Source organism: Talpa occidentalis, unplaced genomic scaffold (assembly GCF_014898055.3).
Source record: "Talpa occidentalis isolate TD23 unplaced genomic scaffold, MPIMG_talOcc4v2.1, whole genome shotgun sequence".
Taxonomy (NCBI): domain Eukaryota; kingdom Metazoa; phylum Chordata; class Mammalia; order Eulipotyphla; family Talpidae; genus Talpa; species Talpa occidentalis.
This window is the reverse complement of record NW_026555331.1, coordinates 58624312-58646755: the sequence shown is the minus strand read 5'-3', so window position 1 is coordinate 58646755 and position 22444 is coordinate 58624312. Positions and strand designations below refer to the sequence as shown.

General features: G+C 38.7%; 2 protein-coding genes across 2 annotated transcripts in view; one reads left to right on the top strand and one right to left on the bottom strand.

Moving 5' to 3' along the window:
• Positions 1-22444, top strand: part of NKAIN3 (sodium/potassium transporting ATPase interacting 3) — a 749694-nt gene that overhangs the window by 663338 nt on the left and 63912 nt on the right. The window lies entirely within an intron of this gene.
• On the bottom strand, positions 835-21498 carry GGH (gamma-glutamyl hydrolase). The gene is made up of 10 exons (XM_037506109.2): positions 21419-21498; positions 20944-21309; positions 17673-17787; positions 13114-13164; positions 12603-12687; positions 9886-10024; positions 7751-7857; positions 7578-7668; positions 3674-3811; positions 835-1391 (listed from the first exon to the last, which is right to left on the bottom strand). Exons 2-10 carry the CDS (start codon positions 21050-21052, stop codon positions 1270-1272), a joined length of 957 nt encoding a protein of 318 aa, XP_037362006.1. The 5' UTR covers positions 21053-21309; positions 21419-21498; the 3' UTR covers positions 835-1269.

Here is a 22444-nt window from a genome sequence, read left to right as displayed (position 1 = left end):
GATGCAGTCGGAATTGTTATTGGAAACTTTAGAGACAAGATCTGTCTTTCAATTCTGTTCTTCTCCTAGCAGGTTGGGAAGAGCCCTGGCAGTACGAGTTAAGTACAGTGTCACTACTATCTTCCAGTGTTAAGAAACATGAAATAGTATGAGCCAGGAATGGCACACTTGACGATGAAAGTCTTAACCAAGCACTTCACATTCATAGGCAGAAACTAAATATCACTTTTCAATGGAAGCCCTTTTTTGGCTGACTATATAAATGAATCCCTTTCAATTTCTGTGTTCTCTTTGGCTTTATTGCCCAAAGTTTCGTTTACCTCAGTTTTCTGCAGATTGTTGTTATCATTATGCTTATAAAATCATTCATCTCCTCTAACATCTTGCTTAATCACTCAGTTTCCCGCGTTTGTACTTTTCTAGCAGCAGCTCTGAAGAACTAAAGAAAATAGATACATACACTGTCCATCAGAAAATCCCCTTTCTCTTCTAGTTACTTGGTTATCCTAAAGGAATTCCTAAATTTCAGTTTATGAGGCTATATGGATATCACAGGGTAGAAGAGGGAAGCAAAGATTGAGAAATATGTTAAATGCACCCAAATAAATATGTAGCAGTTTTCAAATTATTTTCCATGGGGGAGATATTCAATCACAAATGTTCAAAAGCATTTTTTTTTTTTTGTGGGACCCTTGCCGGCAGCCGGGGAACAAACCGGCGCTGCAGAGGCTGCAGGCAGCCTCGCGGCCCAGCGCTCAAGTGCTACGCCACCAGGGAAGGCCCTCAAAAGCATTTATTTAAGGCCTACTGTGCTAGAAATCATGGGAGATAAAAAGTTCAAGACACAAGCTCTGCTTTCAGGAGGTGTGTACTTTAATTGTAGTCAAAACAACAGAAAGGAATACATCTACGTACGTGTACACCACATACACACACATAGACACACAAATACACTGCTCCCGGGACTCAAAAGAGGTAGATATCAGAGTGAACTAGAGGTAAGATTTTTAAAAAGTATTTGGCAACAATGGGTAGACAGGTAAGCAATGGTATTTTTTTAATCAATCAGAAAAAATAAAATCACTGATTTTATTAGGTCTCATTAGCAAATGTGATATAAGTAGCCAATTATACTGGATGAAGAATCAGAGCCAATGATAGCACAGAAAAGAAATCTCTGTGGCTTTCTGTTATTGCCAAAAGTAACAAATTATTGTAACATTTTAATCATGGAATTATTCAAAACTCCTATTAATACATTTAAGGTTTTCAATCAAATATATAACTCTGCTGAAATGAAGAAATGTTCCCAGTATAAACTGGGCGAAACTGATAAATTAAAGCTGCATCTTCTTCAGCCTTAGATTCAAAATGATGATTGTTTTTCCGAGCTGTAAGAAAAAAAGAATTACTTTTTAAAAAGATAAAATATTTGAAAGGTTTCTTTCTAACATTTCTTCCTGTAGTCAGTATCAGTAAGTGGGAAAATATCACCCAAAAGGAGAAGTGCCTTACAACATTTCCCCCAAACAGAGTAGCACCTGATGAGGAATATGGTCACCCACTGAAACAGAGGTATATTTTTCCCACACCAGAGGGAATGTAGTGCTAAATAAGTGCCTGCTGCGTGAAAGATGAATGCACAGCTGGAAATGTTAGTAGGGCGAGGTCCTAATGTGGTCTGGTAGCCACACAAAATTCATATTGTAATATTGTTAGAGTCCTTCTTCACTGATACCCTTCAGGAGTAAAGAGGATGGGGAAACTGGCAAAGCTGGCACAAGATGGAGAACTGTAGCATTTTCTACAGATACAGTAGAAATAAGAAACACAAGGAGGCAAAATGAATTTGGTATGGCTAAAATTTAGTTGTAAGAAGGATAAAGGCTTAGACTTTATCTTAAACCAAATTAAAGCAAATACAGGCTTTTATGGCATGTTTAGAAAGAAGGATATTGGAAAATAAAAACCAAATACATAGTCTGCCATGTAACAGTACCGCAGCAAACTTCTCTGCCCACCACTGTTCTAACTACTCTTTTCTTTCTTTTTTAATCTATTTATTTATGCATACAAGGACTGGGGTGGGGGCCTCCTTGGTGGCGCAGATGGTTGAGTGCAGTGCTGTGAAGCTATCTGCAGCCTCTGCAGTGCTAGTTCAATCCAAACCAGCCACAGAGCAACCCACATGGTGCGACAGACCTCTCCTGTCTTATCCACTGCTCCCCTCAGCAATGTATTTCAGTCAGTCTGTCTGTTTGTTCCCTGCTATGTCTCTGGTGAATCCTCTCAACCTCCCGCACATCTGGCCTATACCCCGGCCAGATGTATAAATAAAATAAATCTTAAAAAAAAACCAAACTGGGGTGTAGGCCAGAAGTGCGGGGGAGGAGGGGGGTAGAGGGGTGAAAGGATTCCCCAGAGACAGACCAGGGAGCGGAACAGGCAAATTTACTGAAATGCACTGCTAAGGGGAACAGTAGGCACAAGAGGAGAGGTCTGCGGTCTGCTGTGTCATGTGGGTTAGTTCCCTGGCCTGGGATCAAACTCATGCTGCAGTGGCCAGAGATAGCTTGTGAGTGCTGAGACTTTAATGCCTGTACCACTAGGGAGGCCTTATTCTCATTACTCTTATATGTATGACATGGAAATGTTTCCTGGGACAAATAATGGCACGAGTGTACTTACTTTCTTTTTTTTTTTTTAAATCTTAGATTTCTGTTATGAAACTATCCATTCATCTGAACACAGTTGCTTTTTTTTTCTTTAACTGAACTATAATTGACATACATTATTTTGATTTCAGGTGTACAACATGATGATTCAACACACTGTGAAATAAATATCACCAACAGGCCTATTTAACAAAATCTTTTCTTGGTAATTTTCAAATCACCAATACTATGTTATTCATTATAGTCCCTATCAACTGTACATAAACATCAACCAGAGTGAACTACTCAGGAGGAAGTATTTTACATGCGAGTCTGGGCAGGAAAACTGAAACAAAAACAAAAACAGGGCAAAGTTGAAGATAGGATACAAACAAGGTCCACTGAAGTTTCAAATGGCCATGCCACCAAAGACTGATGCTCTACTCCCTCTCGCAAGTTTATAGTTGCCTTAAACCTGTATTAGACAACTAAAATACAAGCATCTACAACCAAATTCTCAATTTTAGCCACAAACATAACAGCACACATAAATTTCTGTGTTTTCATCATAAAAAGCAGGCACGCTTATTAAATTTCTCTAATGTATCAATGACTACAGACAGGCAGCCTTAAAATCAGGCCAAGGAAAACAGTTCAATTCAATTTATGTAATTGCCTTGGGGGAAAAAAACATCTAACTCTCAGACAATGTTATCATTAAAGCACTATTCCTAAAGAGAGACAGAGAGAGATAGGGAGAAAGACAGAGAAATAGAGAAGAATTCTGAAAGAAATTCAACACAGAAAAAAAAATTCAACATTCTCTATACTGCCATTTAAGAAGTCAGTCCACTTTAGAGTGTACAATATTGTTAACTGAAATAATTGTCCTAGTTTTATTTGGATGCCTACTATCTCCATTTCAAGACAGATTAAAAAAAGTATAAACAAAAGTTCAGATGAAGATAATTTCCTTCCAAATCACATTAGAGTGATAGAATTATATACCCACATATTACCTTCAGACACAAAGAACTCTGCTAAATAAAAAGCAGCCTTCACAGCATTAGGTACATGGGAAATGCCTTTTAATTTCCCCCACTCATAAGGTGCTTTCTCTGGATGCCACTGGACGCCATATACTGGATATTTGTATCCTGCATAAAGAACACAAACTAATTAGGATTAGGCAGTAAGCATGGCATAAGATGTTGCTTATAATTAAGTTGTCTTATGTCCTAGATAAAACATTCTTTTAGATAAAACAGTCTTTTAAAACTCACTATGCCAGACAAAGTGAAATTATGTGCACTCAGACACAAAATAAAGAATTTCAGTTCACAGTTAGTGTGAAAATTCACAATAAAATATTTCACTATATTCAATCTTTTGATTTGTAATATGATGTGCTTGACTAGATAATCACAGTAAAATATGGAGCCTTTGAATACATCCCCATTCAATAGTCAAGTGCACATTTGATTAATGATTCGTGATTTTTCCATGGTTTTTTTTCCTCCCCTATTTCATATTACATTTTCATTTCCTCCTATTATGATTTATTCATATGAAAAGAATTATACCAGAATTTTTTAGTCCATTTCTATAAGCCATCTTGTCTCATCCTAAACTGTCTGTCTCTCAATCTGTAGAATGGTTTATGATGGCTTCATGTTGCCAATTTTAAAAATAGTTTCAGAAGTTTAATTTTGGTATGAAAGAGTTTTGATAATACAGTTCAATTATTTATAGGATTCTGAAATATCTTTATATATATAAATGATATGCTCCTTAGGATGTGCTTCAAAAAGTAATCTAGTGCAAAGAAAAAATAGCTATGAAAAAATAATGATCACATACATGTTGGGATTGTTGAAGTTTAGAGATAGTATCCAGGAATCATTATATTAGTCCCTCTACTTTTACATACATGTGAAACATAAATATTGTACTATTTACATTCTACAAATGTTATATATTCAGCCTTTTCCTTTCCTTGTTATAACTGACAAACACTTCCCTGTATTGTTTTTGCTTTGATATTATAATCACAACTACAATGCAAAAATACTTGGAGAAATGAAGCAAATTAGCTAAAAGTAGAGCTATTTAGGAGAAAGAGAAGTGTTGTCTTACATTTCATGAGGCTCTCTCTCTAGAAATCATGTCCCAAGAAGAAAACACTTTATCTAGCCTTTATGGGGTTCACAAAAGGAAAAAGTCTATCAGTAAGTGTCTCTGGTCACTCTACAACATCCCTCCCTACTGCACAACCTCCTTGTGACTTTGCACTTTCTTTCTCTCTTCCCTGGAATTCCCCAAAAAGCTCCGAGCAGGAGATCCACAGACTCAATGACTTGGAAATAAACTGTTATACATAGCTCATTGAAAGGCTGATTTTCTAATTTATTTCTTTGAGATATGGAAAGTATTCTTTAGGATAGGAAATGCACTAAGTGATAAAATATAATAAGTATTTATCAGAAGGATGGATGGTTGGGTAATAGAAGATACAGTAACATTCAGAGACAAGATTTACTCCTCCAGTGAGCTGCATTAACAATCAATATAGCAAGCACACCCTACCTCACCAATTTAGTATCAAGACTGGAAAAAAAAATGTGCAAATAACATAGTATTCTCAAGTGTTCACATCTAGCAGGTGTGAAGAAAATTTTCAGAAGATAAAATTTTCCAGTGAGTGTGATAGTATGAACAGAGGCAGAAATAGAACGATGAACATGGAACCTGGCTTTCCTGACTTCCAACCCCATACTCTCACTTTAACAGTCATTAAAATGAGACTGGGGTTTACACAAAGAACTGGAAACAAAGGTGAGACAGAGTCCCAGCTCTCAAGAGAGAATACAATCAAGTTCAAAAAGGGACATTCCCAGATAGCACAGAGCAAGTCTAAAGGAGGGACACTTTAGATGTAGAATAATGGGTGGGGATGTCTCCTGAGTCTTCAAAGACAACCATGAGTTATCAGGAGGAGGAAGGGAAGCTTTTCAGAGGAGAGGAAGAACTTAAAACACAGAGGCAAGAAGCATTGTCGGTGGAGGGCTGTGTATTCTCAACAGTATGCACAATACAGGCGGCAAGGAGTGGTCCTGGAGTAAATTAGTACATAGACCATAACCTTCAAGTGCTAAAGAGCAACTGAAGAGTTTTCTTCAGATAATATGATACAGTTGGTATTTCAGAGAGATCATCAATGTCTAACTAGAGACTGGATTTGTGGAACAGTTTGGAGATTACTAAGGCAATGTGGATAGAAGGTGGTTAATGCTAAAGTGGGTCAGAGATAGGTCAGATAGAAGTGATAACGTATTCAAGGATTTGGAAAGTAGAAATTGGCATGAATTAATTTCCAGGTTCCTAACTTGAGAGGATTTGGTGAAAGGCAATGCTATATATTATAGTGAAAAATACAAGTGGAGTAACTGGGTTAAAGAGAAAATGATAAACTCAGATGATAAGTTCACTTCAGCCTCAGTTGATCAACCTTACCCAGAAACCCTAGATACCGTTTCTAACCCCTTAAATATTTGTTATCCCCCATCATATGCTAATGATACAGCCAATCTTTGGATAACTTGAATTACTTCCACTTTATTCGAATTTACTCCATTCCAGGAACCTGGCTTTTCAGGTAGCACTAATTAGTCTCACTGACTCAAAGACTTACTACTCTTTCTGTGAGATCTCATTTCTTTACTTCCTGGTGCATTAGTGATTTTTTTTTTTTTTTTGGCTATGAATTGCTCACTTTTTCTTAAAATCGGAAAATATGGATATCCATTGAAGTCAGGATAAATATAAGTTCCTCCAGAGAAAATTATTTATATTTGCTTCTGCCAGGCACCAAAAAACCAAAATGTTTGAATTGAGATTTGTTGAACTTCCCAATTAGTATAATTCTGGTCACACTAGTCCAGTGTGTCCTTATGAATACTCAATGCTTATTTACCACCCTCATGTCTTAGTGCCAAGATTCAAGAGAGGAAATTCTCCTTACAATTCTGCAGGTGAGATGAGATGCCCAGGTAGAATTTTACCCTTATTTGAGAGTACAGTCTTTCAGGTCCCATTCCAAGGGGTAATCACGATATATGGGGGTCCTGAGCTTCATCTCAAGTTCTCCTAATGTAATAATCATGTGGGCTTAAATAGTCCACCTACATCTTAGAGTGAGTATGGCTATTCTTGTCACTTCATCAATGTATTTAGGAAGGTATTTTTCTATATGTCAATCATGTTTCATTATTGTCCAGAAGAGAATCTGTCAAGGTACTTTTAATCAGCAATACTGCTAGACAGAAATTCTAATACCCTTAGAAGTTATTGAGTGTCAGGAATGTCTTCACTTTCTCTATTTACATCTTCATCCACTTTCCCCTTACTCTTTTTTTTTTTAAGATGTATTTATTTATGCACAGAAGAACTGGGTACAGGCCAGAGGTGCAGGGCGGTAAGAGGATTCACCAGAGACAGAGTGGGGAGCAGAACAGGCAGATTGACTGAAATACACTGCTGAGGGGAGCAGTGGGCAAAACAGGAGAGGTCTCCTGCACCATGTGGGTAGCTCCCTGGATGGCTGGGGATCAGAAACTGGGGATCAAGCTGCAGAGGCTACAACAGCTTCACAGTGCTGTGCTTAACTCCTTGCATCACCAGAGAGGCCCAGTTTCCCCTTATTTTTTACTTTCCCTCTTCATCACTGTATTCTAGACGATGAGTCAGATAACCCAGAACTGATTCAGAATATTGATAAAGTATATCTCCTGTCTTCAAAAATACCCTAACTTCCATCTTCAGACTCCAAAGTGATATGATTTTATTCTTAAGAGAACTATCAAGTCAAAATTAACAAATATAAACATAGTAAGTGAAAGAAAGCATGCATGTGTAGTGACATACCTTCCACTGTTGACACAAAGTCCTTTGAACCATCTGTATTTGTAGTTAGTATATTAAAAAACTTCTTCAATTTTTCATCCATTGTAAAATTCTAGGATATAAAAATAAAACAAAGTAAATACTTCTCTAGTTAATTTAAACATATAAATGTCACTGTGTGATTAGTATGATACCTTCACCATGAGGCTCCACTTGTGGAAATTTGCAGTCAGAGGTTCTAGTGCCAAGGATAACATCAATTCAGCAGGAAAATTTGCGAACATTCTGCTTTGCAATATACCTGAAATAATTTAGGCACAACGAAATAATTTAAAGAGATAAAAAATAAAATTCACTGAAGTCACTAATTTGCATCTAGAGAAGCCACTAGTAAACATAATCTAGATGACTAATAATAATAGCAAAACATCATTTCTACAGGAATATCTAAGCTGAGCTTAAAAATAAGCTTAAAAAACTAAAAATACTGCAGATTAAGAACTTTTGTTCTATAATTTTAACATGAATAACTAAAACCATTCTGTTGTGAGAATTAGGCTAGCATAAGACTAAGCAGAGAATCTTGGGTTCTCTAGACCGTTCTGAAAGACAGGTAAAATATTATACTTGCTTTCCCAAGAAGGGATCCACACCTTTCAACATATTGGCAAAGGTATCTAGGTTAAAAATATCAACAATGTAGAAAAGAACATTAACCACACCATGAAATTTCTACTCAATCAATATCTAAAAAACAGTATATCTCACTGAAGGTTCTAAAGTCCAACACATAGATTCAAATGCCAGCAAAGGATTAAAAAAAATCCTAATGGCAGCTGTCCCTAAATAAGGCCCCTCATTCAGAATGCTAATGGTTTCCATAACAACCCAGTACTTCAGGTATCTTAATACCTTACTTCCATGGATATTATTTCTTTTTTACAAAAAAAAAAAACTGTGCTTTTGCCACATACAACCAAAACAGGCTGACCTAATAAATATACTTCTGCAAGGTTATTATTAATGATTAAGTAAGAAAATATGAGAAAGAGCTTTATATATGTTCTATGTGTAGTAATGATCAAACAATTCTCATAAGAACAGGAATAATTGGTAGCATTCAACTCTGAGGATTCAGAGACCAAGTAACCTAACAAGAATCATAATCTATTTATACAGAGTGGTATAATAAAGAAGTCATTGGATCTTTGTCTCAGGTTCCTGCCAGGGAGTCTTTAAAACCCTTGAAATTCCTGAGTGTTAAAATTATCTTTGTAATGCTAATGAGGAAAATCAACTTAGACCAGGAAATAGCTACAGGGTGAGACTGGTCATCACAAAGACTAACCAAATGATTAGAGCAGGTTAGGGCTCAGGGCCTGCCAGTGACTCTAGGGATGGCAGGGTAACTAGAGACCTAGCTCAATCCCATACCAATGATTTAATCAATTCTGCCTTAGCAATAAAGCCCCACTGGACACTAGAGCTCATTGGAGCTTCCCAGTTGGTGAATATATTGATGTGCCAGGAGGATGATGTGCACTGACTAATTAGAAAAAGGGCACTGAAGCTCTGTATTTCCTCCCAGACTTTGTCATACATATCTCCTTTAGAACAAACAATGTTATGGCAAACATAGTGCTTTCCTGAGCCATTCTAGTTAAAAAACCTAGGAGTTTGAACCTCAAGGAGAATCATGGAAATCCCAAATTTGTGACCAGTGGTCACACATGCAAGTGGCTTGGGAATGTGACTCAGCTGGCATTTGAAATAAGGGCAGTCTAGTTAGGGAGATGCTCTTTAAGTTGCAGAGTCTGCTAACTCCTCCAGGTGGTTAGGGCCAGCACACCCCTGCTGGATATGAAGCAGAGTACATAGCCACGGGGAAAAATGTTATACCACGGTAATAACAGATAACACTAATAAGACATATTTAGAGTACTTATTAGCCCAGTAAGTGGAAAACCTTTTTTCACTTAATCTTTACAAACAACCCTAAGAAGCAGACCCTTTAACAAATCAGGAAATTAAAGGCAAGAGAGGTAGTTAAATGACACTCCAAGGCAAAAGTGACAAAGCTGGGACTCAAAAAGCAGGTCCAATTTTAGAGTTTTTAATCATGTGTGGTCGGTCCTATATCACTAGAAGCAATGACTTATGAAAATTCGAAATTCCTTACTCCTTATAATTAAGCACAAAAGTGATCTTCAACCTATGTAAATAATGTAAAAGTTAATAAATGGTATGAACATGTTTGACTTTGATATCTACTACTTACTAATCCTGCACAGTTAATATTTTCTAGAGGGTCAAAAAAGATGTTCCTTACCTCCAGTGAAGTTCAGGGACATTGTAATTCCTACAGTGTTTGTATGCGTTAACAAGTACTTTCCACTAATCAAATATGTGAGTTCTTCAAATCCAAGGCATGTTCCCCACACAGGAAAATAGTCTCCATCATCAAAACTCTTTACAGAGTGAAAGAGAAAACTAAGATTACTCAAACATTTCAAAATAAAATTATACATTTGGTTTATCATTACTAAGCAGGCACTTGAATTATGCATGCATGTCTTAAGAATTATCTAGGACCCATAAGTAGGCTATCACTTAATCTCTTCTCACACCTAACTCATACATAATTCAGTGTTAATCAACCAAAATACCCAAACTCTGTGGCAGTGGGAAAGAAACTGACATCAGCCAGTTAACTATCAAACTACAAAAGTTGCAAATGAGGACTATAAATATTAAAGACAATGATAGATGGATGTCTGTTTTTTACATATTGTACAAAACTTGTCACTTTAGATGATCATTTAGTTTTGAATACACTTTGGAGTCTTTCCCCCATGATCTCAAAATTTACACTAATAGCTGCAATAAGTCACCTTCAACTAATCAGATTTGAGTCAGGTGAAAGCCATGACTTAAAGGAGAACAGTCCACAAAGAAAAGGCTAACCAAAGTAAAATAAATCTTCATAGAGTCAAAGTTGTCAACTAGTAAAGTACAAATGCACTGGGTTTCTCCAAAGGGGGTCATAACAACTAGCATGACTGAAGAAAAACTATTCGAGTGACTTTGCCTTTTCTGGTTAACTGAAGATGAAATCCGTATATGTTGAGTGGCAAGAAAATGACCTTTGAAACTTTCCTAAAACATTGTTTTTCCTGTAGACGGTAAAGGAGACTACAGAATATAACCTAACAGTCACTCATTTGGAATGAGAAAATTGTTGGGGGAGGGGCAGTTTCTGTTCCTTGCTAAGAAAAATATGCATCCATGTGCATCCTTTCTATCCCAAGGTAGGACTACAGCATGTTGTACACTGGCCTGGCAAGTTTTATTTGTAGAAACTAGCATTGTATAGCTTAAGTTGATGGGTTTTACCGCATTGACTTATAATAAACATAAGGGAGGATTTAACTGTTCCCAATTTCCAAATGTACCAAATTTAATTTCTTGACTAATTGTTCAGTCCCCACTTGCCAGGATCACAGTTTTTATTGTTGTGATCCTCCTAGAGCCTAGCAGAGCAAAGGACACAAGGTGCAACTGAGCAGATCGAAGGACACAAGGTGCAACTGAGCAGATCGAACAGACTAACTTCTCGAGGCTTCTTCAGTGAGGGATTTTGGACCCAAGTGATTATACCTAATAAGAAGTTCACGGTTGCAAAGGTTTCTCCCCATGCTTGGGAATCTTCAAGTAGCAAATTACATTTTTTTTTTTTTTTTGTAAAAAAATACATCCGTTGGTCTTATGGGTTAGGTTGCTTCTTTTTTTTAATTGAACAAAGTGGTTGCAGGAGTCTATGCAAAAGGGAAAAATGACTATAATGTTCATGGATATTTCCCAAATAGATTTTGAATCAGTCACATTATAAAATTTCAATTTTGCTGATTAGGTTTTCAAAGAAAATATTCACTGAGCATGTACTAAGTACATGAAATGAGGAACACTTAAAAAGTGTGCCAGACCATGAAATCTGATGAAATATGAATAACTAACTTCATAACATTCTGTCCTCTGAAATATAAGCTTGTCAAGGTCATGGATGCCACCATATTACACTGTTGGAGCTATATAAATGTTTGAGCAATTATACAACAAAATACTCTAAAAGTTAATAGGGAATGGGAAGTCATTCCAACTGGAATAGATTGAAAAACCTCTGCAGAAGAAGAGTAGCCAGCCTTGAAAGGGAGCTAAGACATTAATCACGGATAGAAGAGAAACAGACTAAATCGATTTAATAGCAGGAGTGAATGAGGAAGTTAGGAAATGGGTATAGGCAGTTAGGAAAAGGGTGTCCCAGGCCCCAAGCCTATTTATCAATCTGAACAATCAGTGGGAACCAGGAGGGCACTCCCCCCGACCCCAAACCCAGGTGTCTCAAATCTATTTATCAAACTGCATTGGGGGCCTCCCTGGTGGCGCAGCAGACCTCTCCTGCCGCCCGCTGCTCCCCTCAGCAGTGTACTTCGGTCCTTCTGCCTGCTCTGCTCCCTGCTCTGGCTCTGGTGAATTCTCTCACCCTCCCGCGCTTCTGACTGTACCCAGTGCTTGTATAAATAAATAAATTAATTTAAAAAAAAAAACTGCATTGGGAACAATCGTCAGGAATCAGGGTGCCCCCCCCACCCAATTAAAAATGGAGTGTCCAGAACACCAGTACAATAACACAGTGCTAAAGCAATGACCGAAGCTGGTTCTAGAGGGCAAGTCAGGTAAGATGGGAAAACTCAGTAGACCTCGTAGCATAAGAGACCCCACAGGCCCCAGACAATCAGCATGACATACAATGCTGAGACCAAAGGCCCACTTCTTCCCCACTATACCCTTATAAGCACCTATTCTTTGTTCCCTCAGTGGCCACCCACTCTGGACCCCTCTCTGGTATAGAGTAGGCACCTCAAAAGTTAAAAGGGTGATGAGGCTATATAAGTGTGACGGAGGTATTACCATATGCTTACAAAAGAATTATTCTCATGGAAAATTACGAAACCCAATCTGGACTAATACGCAATAACTTATACTTACCTGTACAGCAAGTTGGAAAAATATTTTGGCCACTTGGGAATAACCTGACTTCCTGATGTTAACACTTCCTCCAGGAAAAAGGATCCTAAAAATAACATCAAACAGGGTGCATTTCAGCCCCCTTCTGCCCAGAAAACAATCTTTTTTATTTTAAAACTATTTCCTTATTATATAAGCACCAAAATGATTAACATGAGAAAACTAAGGCAAGCAGTATGCCATGTCATTCAATGTGACTTCAAAACATTTAAACATGCATTAGAAGAACAAAAATTATGTCAGACATTTTAAAAAATTATGCTTGTCTGTAATAATTATTTCTCAATCTTCCTTCTCTCTGAAGACTTTTCCATTTCTCAACAAAATGACTCCTAATGAAAGATCTCAGAAAATTAATATTACACACCACAAGATAAATACATAGAATATGTACAATTGTTACAGTGACTTTTTTGCAAAAGCAGACGACATTGATCTCATACAGTATATGAAACCATTGCTGCCAACTTACCCATTAATAGATTGGAAAAGCTTTGTATACTCTTCATCTGAAAGATCAAGTCTGAAAATAATAAAAACAGTTACAAAACATCCATTTCCAAAACTCAAGAAAAAAGCCTTTAGCTGAAGTCACTGCATTAATTTTTAAATGACAGACTAAAAGCAATTCTTAAATATTAGACAATATTACCTTACTACTTCCCTAAAGGCATTATTTTCAAATTACATGAAAGCAACATAATTATTACCTTTGTTTTGCTAATCAGACAGGTAAACATGTTTTTTCTGTGGTCTAGTATAATTTAACATTGTGAAGTATGGCTTAATGTGCAAAACATTAAAGACCATGAGATCTGAGTACTGGTCATTTCTCTGCTAGCCAGAAACTATGCAGATAAAAGCAACACAAATAAATGCCAAGTCCCAGGTTTGCCCCACCTCCACCACCAATAGCAAAGATCTAAAAATTACTGTATATTCAAAAATCGAGAGTCTGTATTTAGGGATAGGCTACATGCAGATCACTGTAGACTAACCTATTTACTGCATAAGTATTTATTCTGAAACATGCTTTATCCAATGTGCTGTAAAGGGCTCCTAACAATCACTAGGTTATTAATGTTATTCCAATGAGGTTAATCTGTGAAAACTGGCTACAATCTTTATTAAAATCACAGTAAAATGGGCTTGCTCTTCCAAAAATTCAACAAACTATAAGAACAAGGGATGAGGGCATCATGTTTATGAAATTCCTACAAGAATTCAACATCTAGTAATCTTCTGTTTCTAAAAGAAACAAGACCTCTCAACCTGCCACAAAAGTAGGTTTATAATAAAAAGTCAACTACTGTCCTTTTCTGCCCCAGAAAGAAGTTTTAGGTGGAGTTAGAACACCTCTCTCATTGTTAAGTAGACATCGATGATGCACAGTACCTGGATATACTTTGCCAGTAAAGAACAGGTCTCCCTAAAATGTTCACATAGGCCTCCCTAAGATGTCCAAAATAGGCTTCCCAAGATGTGTCACTTTGGTATGTGGATTATTTTGATTTAAAGTCAATCAAGGCCCAGCAGACTTAAGAGAAACTTTTTTCCACTCTCTTATCTACTCAAAAGTATGACAATTGGAGGTACTACCCAGATATAGAGTTCTCTCCAGAAATACCTTTCAATTAGCAAAACCAACCTCTGTGGCAGGGCAAACATAATTACAGGTCATCTGGCACTTTTGTGATATGAGTCTTCCTCTCTCCTAAGCCCCAGATCCCTAACCCACTTAGTTCAGGATAAAAACTTTTGTTTTGTCTCATTTACTTTAGACTTTATATCCATGTAAACTCTCGATATACACGTAATTACATGTGTTCTTTTCTCCGACTAATATGTTTGATGTTCATTTGATTGTTCCATCAGTTCCATCAAGAAATAGGGGAAATTTCCCTCTGCCCCTTACACCAGGCAAACACATCTGGGCTCTCCCCTCTAAGTCCAAATGAGCTGGAAAGTTCAGGTCTGTTCAGAAGTTCTTAATGATCCTCTTTCTAGCAGTAATTCACAAAGCAATGGGTAATACTGTATCAATGCCCACCACTATCTTAAGTGGAAAATAAATAGACACTTGGCCCTGACTTGAGAAGGGTCAGGGAGGTGAAATGTGAGTCTAAATGTTCTAGTATTCTGCCAGTTCAAGTTCCCCATATTGTGTCAAAAAAAACCTAAACAAACAAGGGGACCCATCAGTCAGGATTCAGAATCTTCCCTATGGATATTTAAACTAGGATGGGCAACCACAAACATCAGGAAGCAAAAAGGATTTAGATCACTCATCTGCACTCCAGGGAAATCTCCAGTTAGCCAAGCAGGCTAATTTCAGTCATTTCATTAATTCTAATTAAATAGCTCCAACATTGTTAATGACTGAATTTCTAGATGCTGCTTATCACTATTAAGGAGCTTAATTATTGTGGGAGAGGAAAATTGTCAGAAACTCAAGTGCCTCAGAGGCCTGTCAGGGAAAACAAGTCAGGATGCATTTGAATATAGCTGATATTTGCTGTTGTCAGCCTTTCTTAAAACAAAAGACCCTCTCAATAGGATAGTGAGAAATAGTTCACTCTTTGTTTAACTAGAAGAAAACAGTTTTTAACCCTGATAATGGTGGCAGATGACACAGCTTCAGCAAGCATGAAAAGAAGAGACAGGTGTTGTTGACAGTGTAGAACACACACTTCATTTAAAATCAGCTCCAGGTAATTGTCTTTTTTAAAAAAGCCAAAAATTCAGACTTTTCTGAAGTCTTCTGATTTGTAAATATTTAAAGTGTTTTAAAACACTGTGTGAGGAGTATTTTCATTCCATCTGCCATTCTGCTCCATACTCTGTCTCTGGTGAATTCTCTTGCCCTCCCGCACCTCTGACCTGTACCCCATTTCTTGTACAGATAAATAAATCTTTAAAAAACAAACAAACAAAAACACTGCGTGAGGGCCTCCCTGGGGACACAAAGTTTAACCCTCCCTTAAAGTGTTAAGTCTCAGCATTATGAAGCTATCTGTAGACATTGCGGCATGAGTTTGATCCCCAGCCAGGGAGCTAACCCACATGGCACAGCAGACCTCTCCTGTCTTGCCTGCTTCTCCCCTTAGGAGTGTGTAACAGTAGATCCGCCTGCTCTGCTCCCCACACTGACTGTGGTGAATCCTCTCACCTTCCTGCACCTCTGGTCTGTACCCCAGCTATTGTATGCATAAATAAATAAATCTTAAAAAAAAAAAAAACACTACGTGAAAGAGACATTTTTAAACCCATACAAGTCCGTAGGCTTCTTAGGAAAAGGACACTCTGTGACTTCCCCTAGTCCCATACTGGGAATTTATAATAACTTTAAGCATTAGGCATGTTTGGAAGATGAAGGAGAGCAAGCACAAATTTTTTTACCTATTCCAAAATTTTGCATAGACCTTTATCTTCCTCCTTTTCCTTTCTAAACCATAGAGGTTGGCCCCAGCATTCAAAATTCAGAAATAAACCCAACATTATTAATGTGATCAGTTCAGTCTCATTCTACATTAGGTAAGCCTCTGCATGCTACTCTGGGAACTTATCTGCCACATATTACCACACTGACTTTATGGGATCACATGATTGTAACTGCAAACAACATAGCTTCAGATGAACTTTGGGAGCCAAGCTGGAAATAAATCTCTATGTTGACAGTCACATGATCAGCATCGCAGTCATAAACACCAGTATTCTGCAAGTCAAACTTTCCCATTTTCAAAACTCCTCCAGTATTAAAACATTTGTCTATTCTTCCTTGTGCCCTTTCGTCAACGGCCTTGATGACTAGTAGTCTTGTTGATTTTTTTAAGAACATGTCCCTATTAATCCCACCACCATTGCTCTGGTCACGTCCTATCACTTCACTAAGCATCCTACCCACTGCAACAGTCACTGAATGTGTCTTCCTGACTGTTCCTACTTCCTCCCATCCATATTGTCAGTACTGATGCTCTAAAACAACACTCTGAAGAAAATGCTTCTATGATGAAGACTTTTAAAATACTGTTTTGAAGACTCTCAGGAGCCTCTTCTTCAACTCTAAAACTCTCATGTGATCTGGGTTCCAAATAAGATTTCATATGAAAAATTAAATTTGCCACTAAGAAATTAAAGATTAAGATTTTAATTTTAGTTTTAATTTGTCAATAGCAAGTAAGTGTTCATATTGGATTTAAATGTAAAAATTCAAGCAAGAAAATCCTTATAAACCTAAACATGAAGCCATTTTGTAGTACAATTCTCTAAATTGTATCATTTCCATTTTAATGTTCTATTTGAACAGTACTTTTCTGTATTATTATTTTTTAATGCAGAATTACTTACAAAAGCAGTTTACCCAAAGTAAGTAGGTGTGTATGTGTGTGAAACCACTTACAATAGATTAGATTCTAAAATATACTAATTTGGGATGACAAGATACAATTATTTATAAAGCTTTGTTAAAAAAAATTCAACTCTAAATCAAAATATAAGAGAAGTCATTTTATATTTACTGGGTCAGTATCACAAAAATAATGTGGTTGCTTTAAAACTGCAATACCTGCAATTTACACTGAAAACAACACTTGCCATATTAATCATTTACAAACTTTTGAAGTGGAGTAGAAAAGTATCTTAAAAGTCGTCTAAAAATCTCCTTTAATCTGTCAGTATTCCCTAACTTAATATTATCGAATAAAGCTAGTAAAGTTGTAGATTCTTAGCTTCCAATATTTTTATGTCTGATGAGGATGGTTTTTTTTAGGCAAAGGAAACTATCATTTCATTCTCTATCTAATATGTTAGCATACCTCTACTGCTGTTAAAGAAACATATAGCTTTCTCCCAGTAAACAACAGAATGAAAATCTCTAAGTGTTAGTTTTGTGGCAAAAACTAGGTGAAAAGTTACCACATTTAAATGATGCTAACATAGGAGAAAAAAGCAACAATTTTAGAGATAAAAGATAGTTTTAGAAATAAAACAGTACTTTTTATTTACACAGTATAAGAGGATATCAAATCATACCTTACTGGTACAACTCTTGCACCTGCAGATTCCAAATACTTTACATAAGAAGCAGCAATATAGTATTTTCCGATGTTTCTCATGTACTTATTACGGCACTTTTGCATTAATACTCCTAAATTATAAAACAAATGTTAGTTTTAAGCAAGTTCCTATTTTTCCTGCTCAGAAGCACATCACAGTAAAAATATCACTATTTTATTTGTTTAATTCACAAAATTAAATATGAACCTTCTCCTGCATGTACTTCCATGGATTTGGAGAAACAAATAATAGAGACTGATTGGAGTTTTAAGTAGTCTCTTTTTCTCTCCTACTCTCTTTCTCTCTCTCCAAATAAGCCTCCAAAGGAGATTTCAATAGCACGAGTCTCCTGTCTAGCAACCTTCAACTTATAATCAAATTCTGAAATTTGCCTCTCTCATCTCACACACAAACACACTCCAAAACACATTATTTTCTTGACAACAAAGCGAAAAGAGTGGAAATATCTTCCATCCACACCTATCAATATCACCAGCACTACCTTAATTCAGTCAACATCTCACCTCCCCCAACCTGATCCTCCCCCACCACTCCCAGACTATTACAAGAACCTTTATAAAGTTCTCCCTGCATTCTTTCTTAAACACGCCCAACTCCAACCGCTTCTCACTATGGAAAGAAATCTGATCATGCCTGCATTTATCTATTCAGTACACATTACTGAGTCATACTATATTGCAAGCACTAAACTAGGTGTTGGGAACAAATGAATGAACAAAACAAACCAAAACCCCTGCCCTGTGCACTTTAATTCTAGTATGTGCGTGGGAAGTAGAGGAGAGATGACAAATACTAAACAAGACAGAAATATAAAGAGAATAGTGTTGGCCAGTGGTAAGTGCTAAGGGGAAAAAGAAGAAGGTGTATTGGAAAAGGGGAGATGAACTATGTATGAGGGGAAGAGTCTCTTAAATTGGGTGACCAGGCAAGTCCTCCCAGAGAAGGTAGAACATGAACTTTAGCAAGGTGAGGAAGGAAGTTTTATGTAGATACAGGACGGAAGTTGTATGTAAATATGGAGAGGAAGAAGAATCCAGGATGTGAGACCAAGGATAAAGTACCTGAGTCAGATGTGTGTTGGTCACAGTGCAAGGGGAAACAGAGCCTTGTGGGAGGGAGTGAGAGCAATAGGAAATGAGATGAGAGAACAGATCTGCAAGGGTCATTTCCTTGTTTAAGCATTCCAAAGGTTTCCTAAAGCTGTAAACTCAAGGAGACCTGACTGTTCTACCCTAACAACTCTTTGGCCACTTCTCACCACTGAAACCTCAACCCCAGCACAGTAAAGGTATCCAGTAAACATCAAAACAGGTCTATCCAGAGAGAACACCTATGCCAGTATCATTCATTTCTTTACTATTTGGAATCTTTTCAAAATCTTTGTAGTTAGGAACATATGTGTATACAATCACTCCTGTATTTCCAGCTTCTTACAATAACTGGCATTTATCATTCACATGGTTAACATAAACCAAGTGCCAACATTTGTTCAGTAAGACAAGACTATACTCTCCTTATGGATAGGTAAAATCATCTTCACCTAGAAAACTGGAATTTGGTAGGCAGAAATTAGGGGATGCTGCAAGAAATGGAGTGGTACACCCTTCCCCACAGGGAAGGGTGGGGTGCCACAAAGGAGGGCTGGACACATGAACACAAAATATTAGAAAAGAGCAAAGCACATGAGAGTAGGTTCCACCAATTTCTCACCTTCACCTTGCCCTTACACATATTCACTTGCCCATTGTGGTAAAAGAGCTCAAACTTATTCCCTGCCCCTCAAAATGAGGCCAAAATACCACCCCTACTCTAAAGACATCTCACTATTTTTGTGGCTTCCTAGCATTTGAATCCCTCGCAGTTCATAACTCAATGCCTTCCACAAAGCAGGTGCTCAGTTAACAGATCACGATGACCAGAAACACACCATTTTTCTGTCTTTTTTTTTTTTTTTTGGCCCTGAACTATTTGTAGAGAAGGCAAAGAACCACCACACCACCACCACCCCATCTTCTTTCCTTTTCTCCTCCACTCATCCGCAATTCCCAACGCACTACTCACAAAATTATATCGTGAGGCAATTAGTCTTGGATAATCTCACCACCATTTATTTTTTTTTAAAGATTTATTTATTTATTTATACAAGCACTGGGGTACAGTTAGAAGCGCGGGAGGGTTAGAGAATTCACCAGAGCCAGAGCGGGGAGCAAAGCAGGCAGAAGGACCAAAGTACACTGCTGAGGGGAGCAGGGGGCGGCAGGCGGGACCCTCCTCCCTCCTCTGGTGGCTGGGGAGCAGCCGGGGATCGAACCAGCGCTGCAGAGGCTGTGGGCAGCTTCGCAAGCCAGCCCGCTGCGCCACCGGAGAGGCCCTCACCACCATTTTAAATAGTTATGGAATAAGGCATTTCAAGTTCCAAATATTGATCTACAGCCCATTTGAAAATTGGAAACTACCAATGTACATATATGAAAAAACAGACTTTCTATTAAGTTACAGGATATAATGCTAATCTTTGTGGAAGGAAAAGAATAGTATGAATGGCATAACACCACAGCTAAAATAAAACCATCTTGATTACCTGTACATAAGTTACTGTTGAAGAATTTTAATGCTAACTTCTTTTCTCCTGGGCAGTTTTTTCCCTGCCCTGTCTCAAACGTCTGCCCTGGAAATGCAAACTGATTTTACTCCCTCTTTAAAACATTCATTTGTTGAAAACAAACATTTGCATGCATGCTTTAACGCCAAGCAAAAACGACACATTAGGGTCCTCCTAGCCGCTAATTCCTCCGTGGCTGAAGATGACAAAGTCCAAGATACACTATAATTTCTTGATTAGTTCTGTTCCACTAATTGTATCTATAATGCATTGTATCTTCAACTATGCTGTCAGTCGGTGACATTTCAATGAATACACGTATGGAATGTGTTTAATTAGTAGAAATCCCTAGCAATGTACAAAGTCTCAAACAAAATGCAGGATTTCACAGTGCACCCTCCCACCTTCCAACCTGAATAGCCACTGACCTGGAGGAAATCACCGAGACATTTCTGCACGACCCAAGAGTGTGTGGCCTCCACTCCTACTAGCGCTGGCGCTGACGGCACACGGACTAGGCACCAGGGTATTTCACGGCAGGAAGCACTCGCCCGAGCCCCGCGGCGGGAAGCGGAGACCCCCGATCCCCGACCCCCAGCCCCCAGCGCGAGTCAGCCTTCTTACCGATGATGGGCTTCTTCCCGATGGGGCTGTGGTGAGCGCACAGGCGTAAGTTCGCCGCCCAGCACAGGACCAGGCCCAGCGCGCACAGCAGGCGGCCCAGGCTCGCCATGGTCCTCGCCGCCTCCCGCCGCCTTTCAAAGGCACTGCCGGCCGGCAGCTTAAGTGCGACGGAGGCCGCTGGGTGGCGTCGGGCTGCTCGGCGCAACGCCGCGGGGTCCTATGGGAAATGTAGTTCTGGCGGGCGGCTGCCGTCGGTAGGCGGCGGGAGGCTCAGGGCAAGACGTCACCGAGCGGACCACCGCGCTGCGAAAACATCGCTCCGCACCTCCTTTACCATTTGCGACCTGTGCGCCAGCCCGACGACCTCTGCGGAGAATCGGAGAAAGGCTGTTCGGGTACAGAGTGATCTCTGCGCCCGCGGAATCTAATTCCCTGTTAACGATTACATTGCTGTAACCCTACATCACTACATCACCTTTAACTAAGTTGGGGCGCCCATACCAGGTTCTCCTTGGGGGAACCTCTGGTCTGGTCTGACCGAATCTGGTAACCAGGAAACAAGGGAGGCTGGCTAGAGATTCTAGAAGTCATCTGAGAACTTTGTGCCAACAGAACTCGTGCTTAAAAGGCCAGAGTCTTGTCTTTATGCCAACAGTCAAGTTTGACACTTTGGCATTCCTTAGAAGGATAGACTGTGTGTTTGGAGGTCATTTCCACATCCTGCTATTTTTTTTTTTTTTTTCCATGGGTGAGCTATCAGGAAGAAACGAAACGCTGAGGAAGGGTATAAAAGTGAAGGGCCATGAATGTGGACACATCCACACGTGTCTCTCTTCACCTTAGAGCTGGGTCAAGGAAGGACCCGCTGCTGGCACCTTCTGCAAAAGGCTGGGCCAAACCCACAGACCATACTTACTAACTTCACTGTTAGCACCAGCCACAGATTTGTTTGTTCGACCAATGGAGCAGAAATAATGACTGCTTCCTAGTCACTAAAAGTACTGTAAAGATTCTGGGTTTTTTTTAGAATTTATTTATTTATTTATACAAGCACTGGGTACAGTCAGAAGTGCAGGAGGGTGAGAGAATTCACCAGAGCCAGAGCGGGGTACAGAACAGGCAGACTGACGAAATACACTGCTGAGGGAGCAGTGGGCATGGTAGGAGAGGTCTGTTGGGCCATGTGGGACCCTCGCAGGAGGCCGGGGATCCAACCGCCGCTATAGAGGCCGCGGGCAGCTTGGCAGCCCAGCGCTCAACCGCTGCGCCACCAGAGGAGGCCCTGTAAAGATTCTATTTTTAAATGAGATTTAGAATTCCTAGGCACATTTTGGTGGGAAAGAAGGTAAAAACAGGAATATTTTTCTTTCTGTGTGTGAAAACCTAAATATATAAACACGGTTTGTATTAGATGAAAGTTGCCACGGACCAAATAAAATTTGGAATAAAATTGAAGAGTGTTTGAAGATCTAGTCAGTCAGCACTAAGCATGAGGGTACAA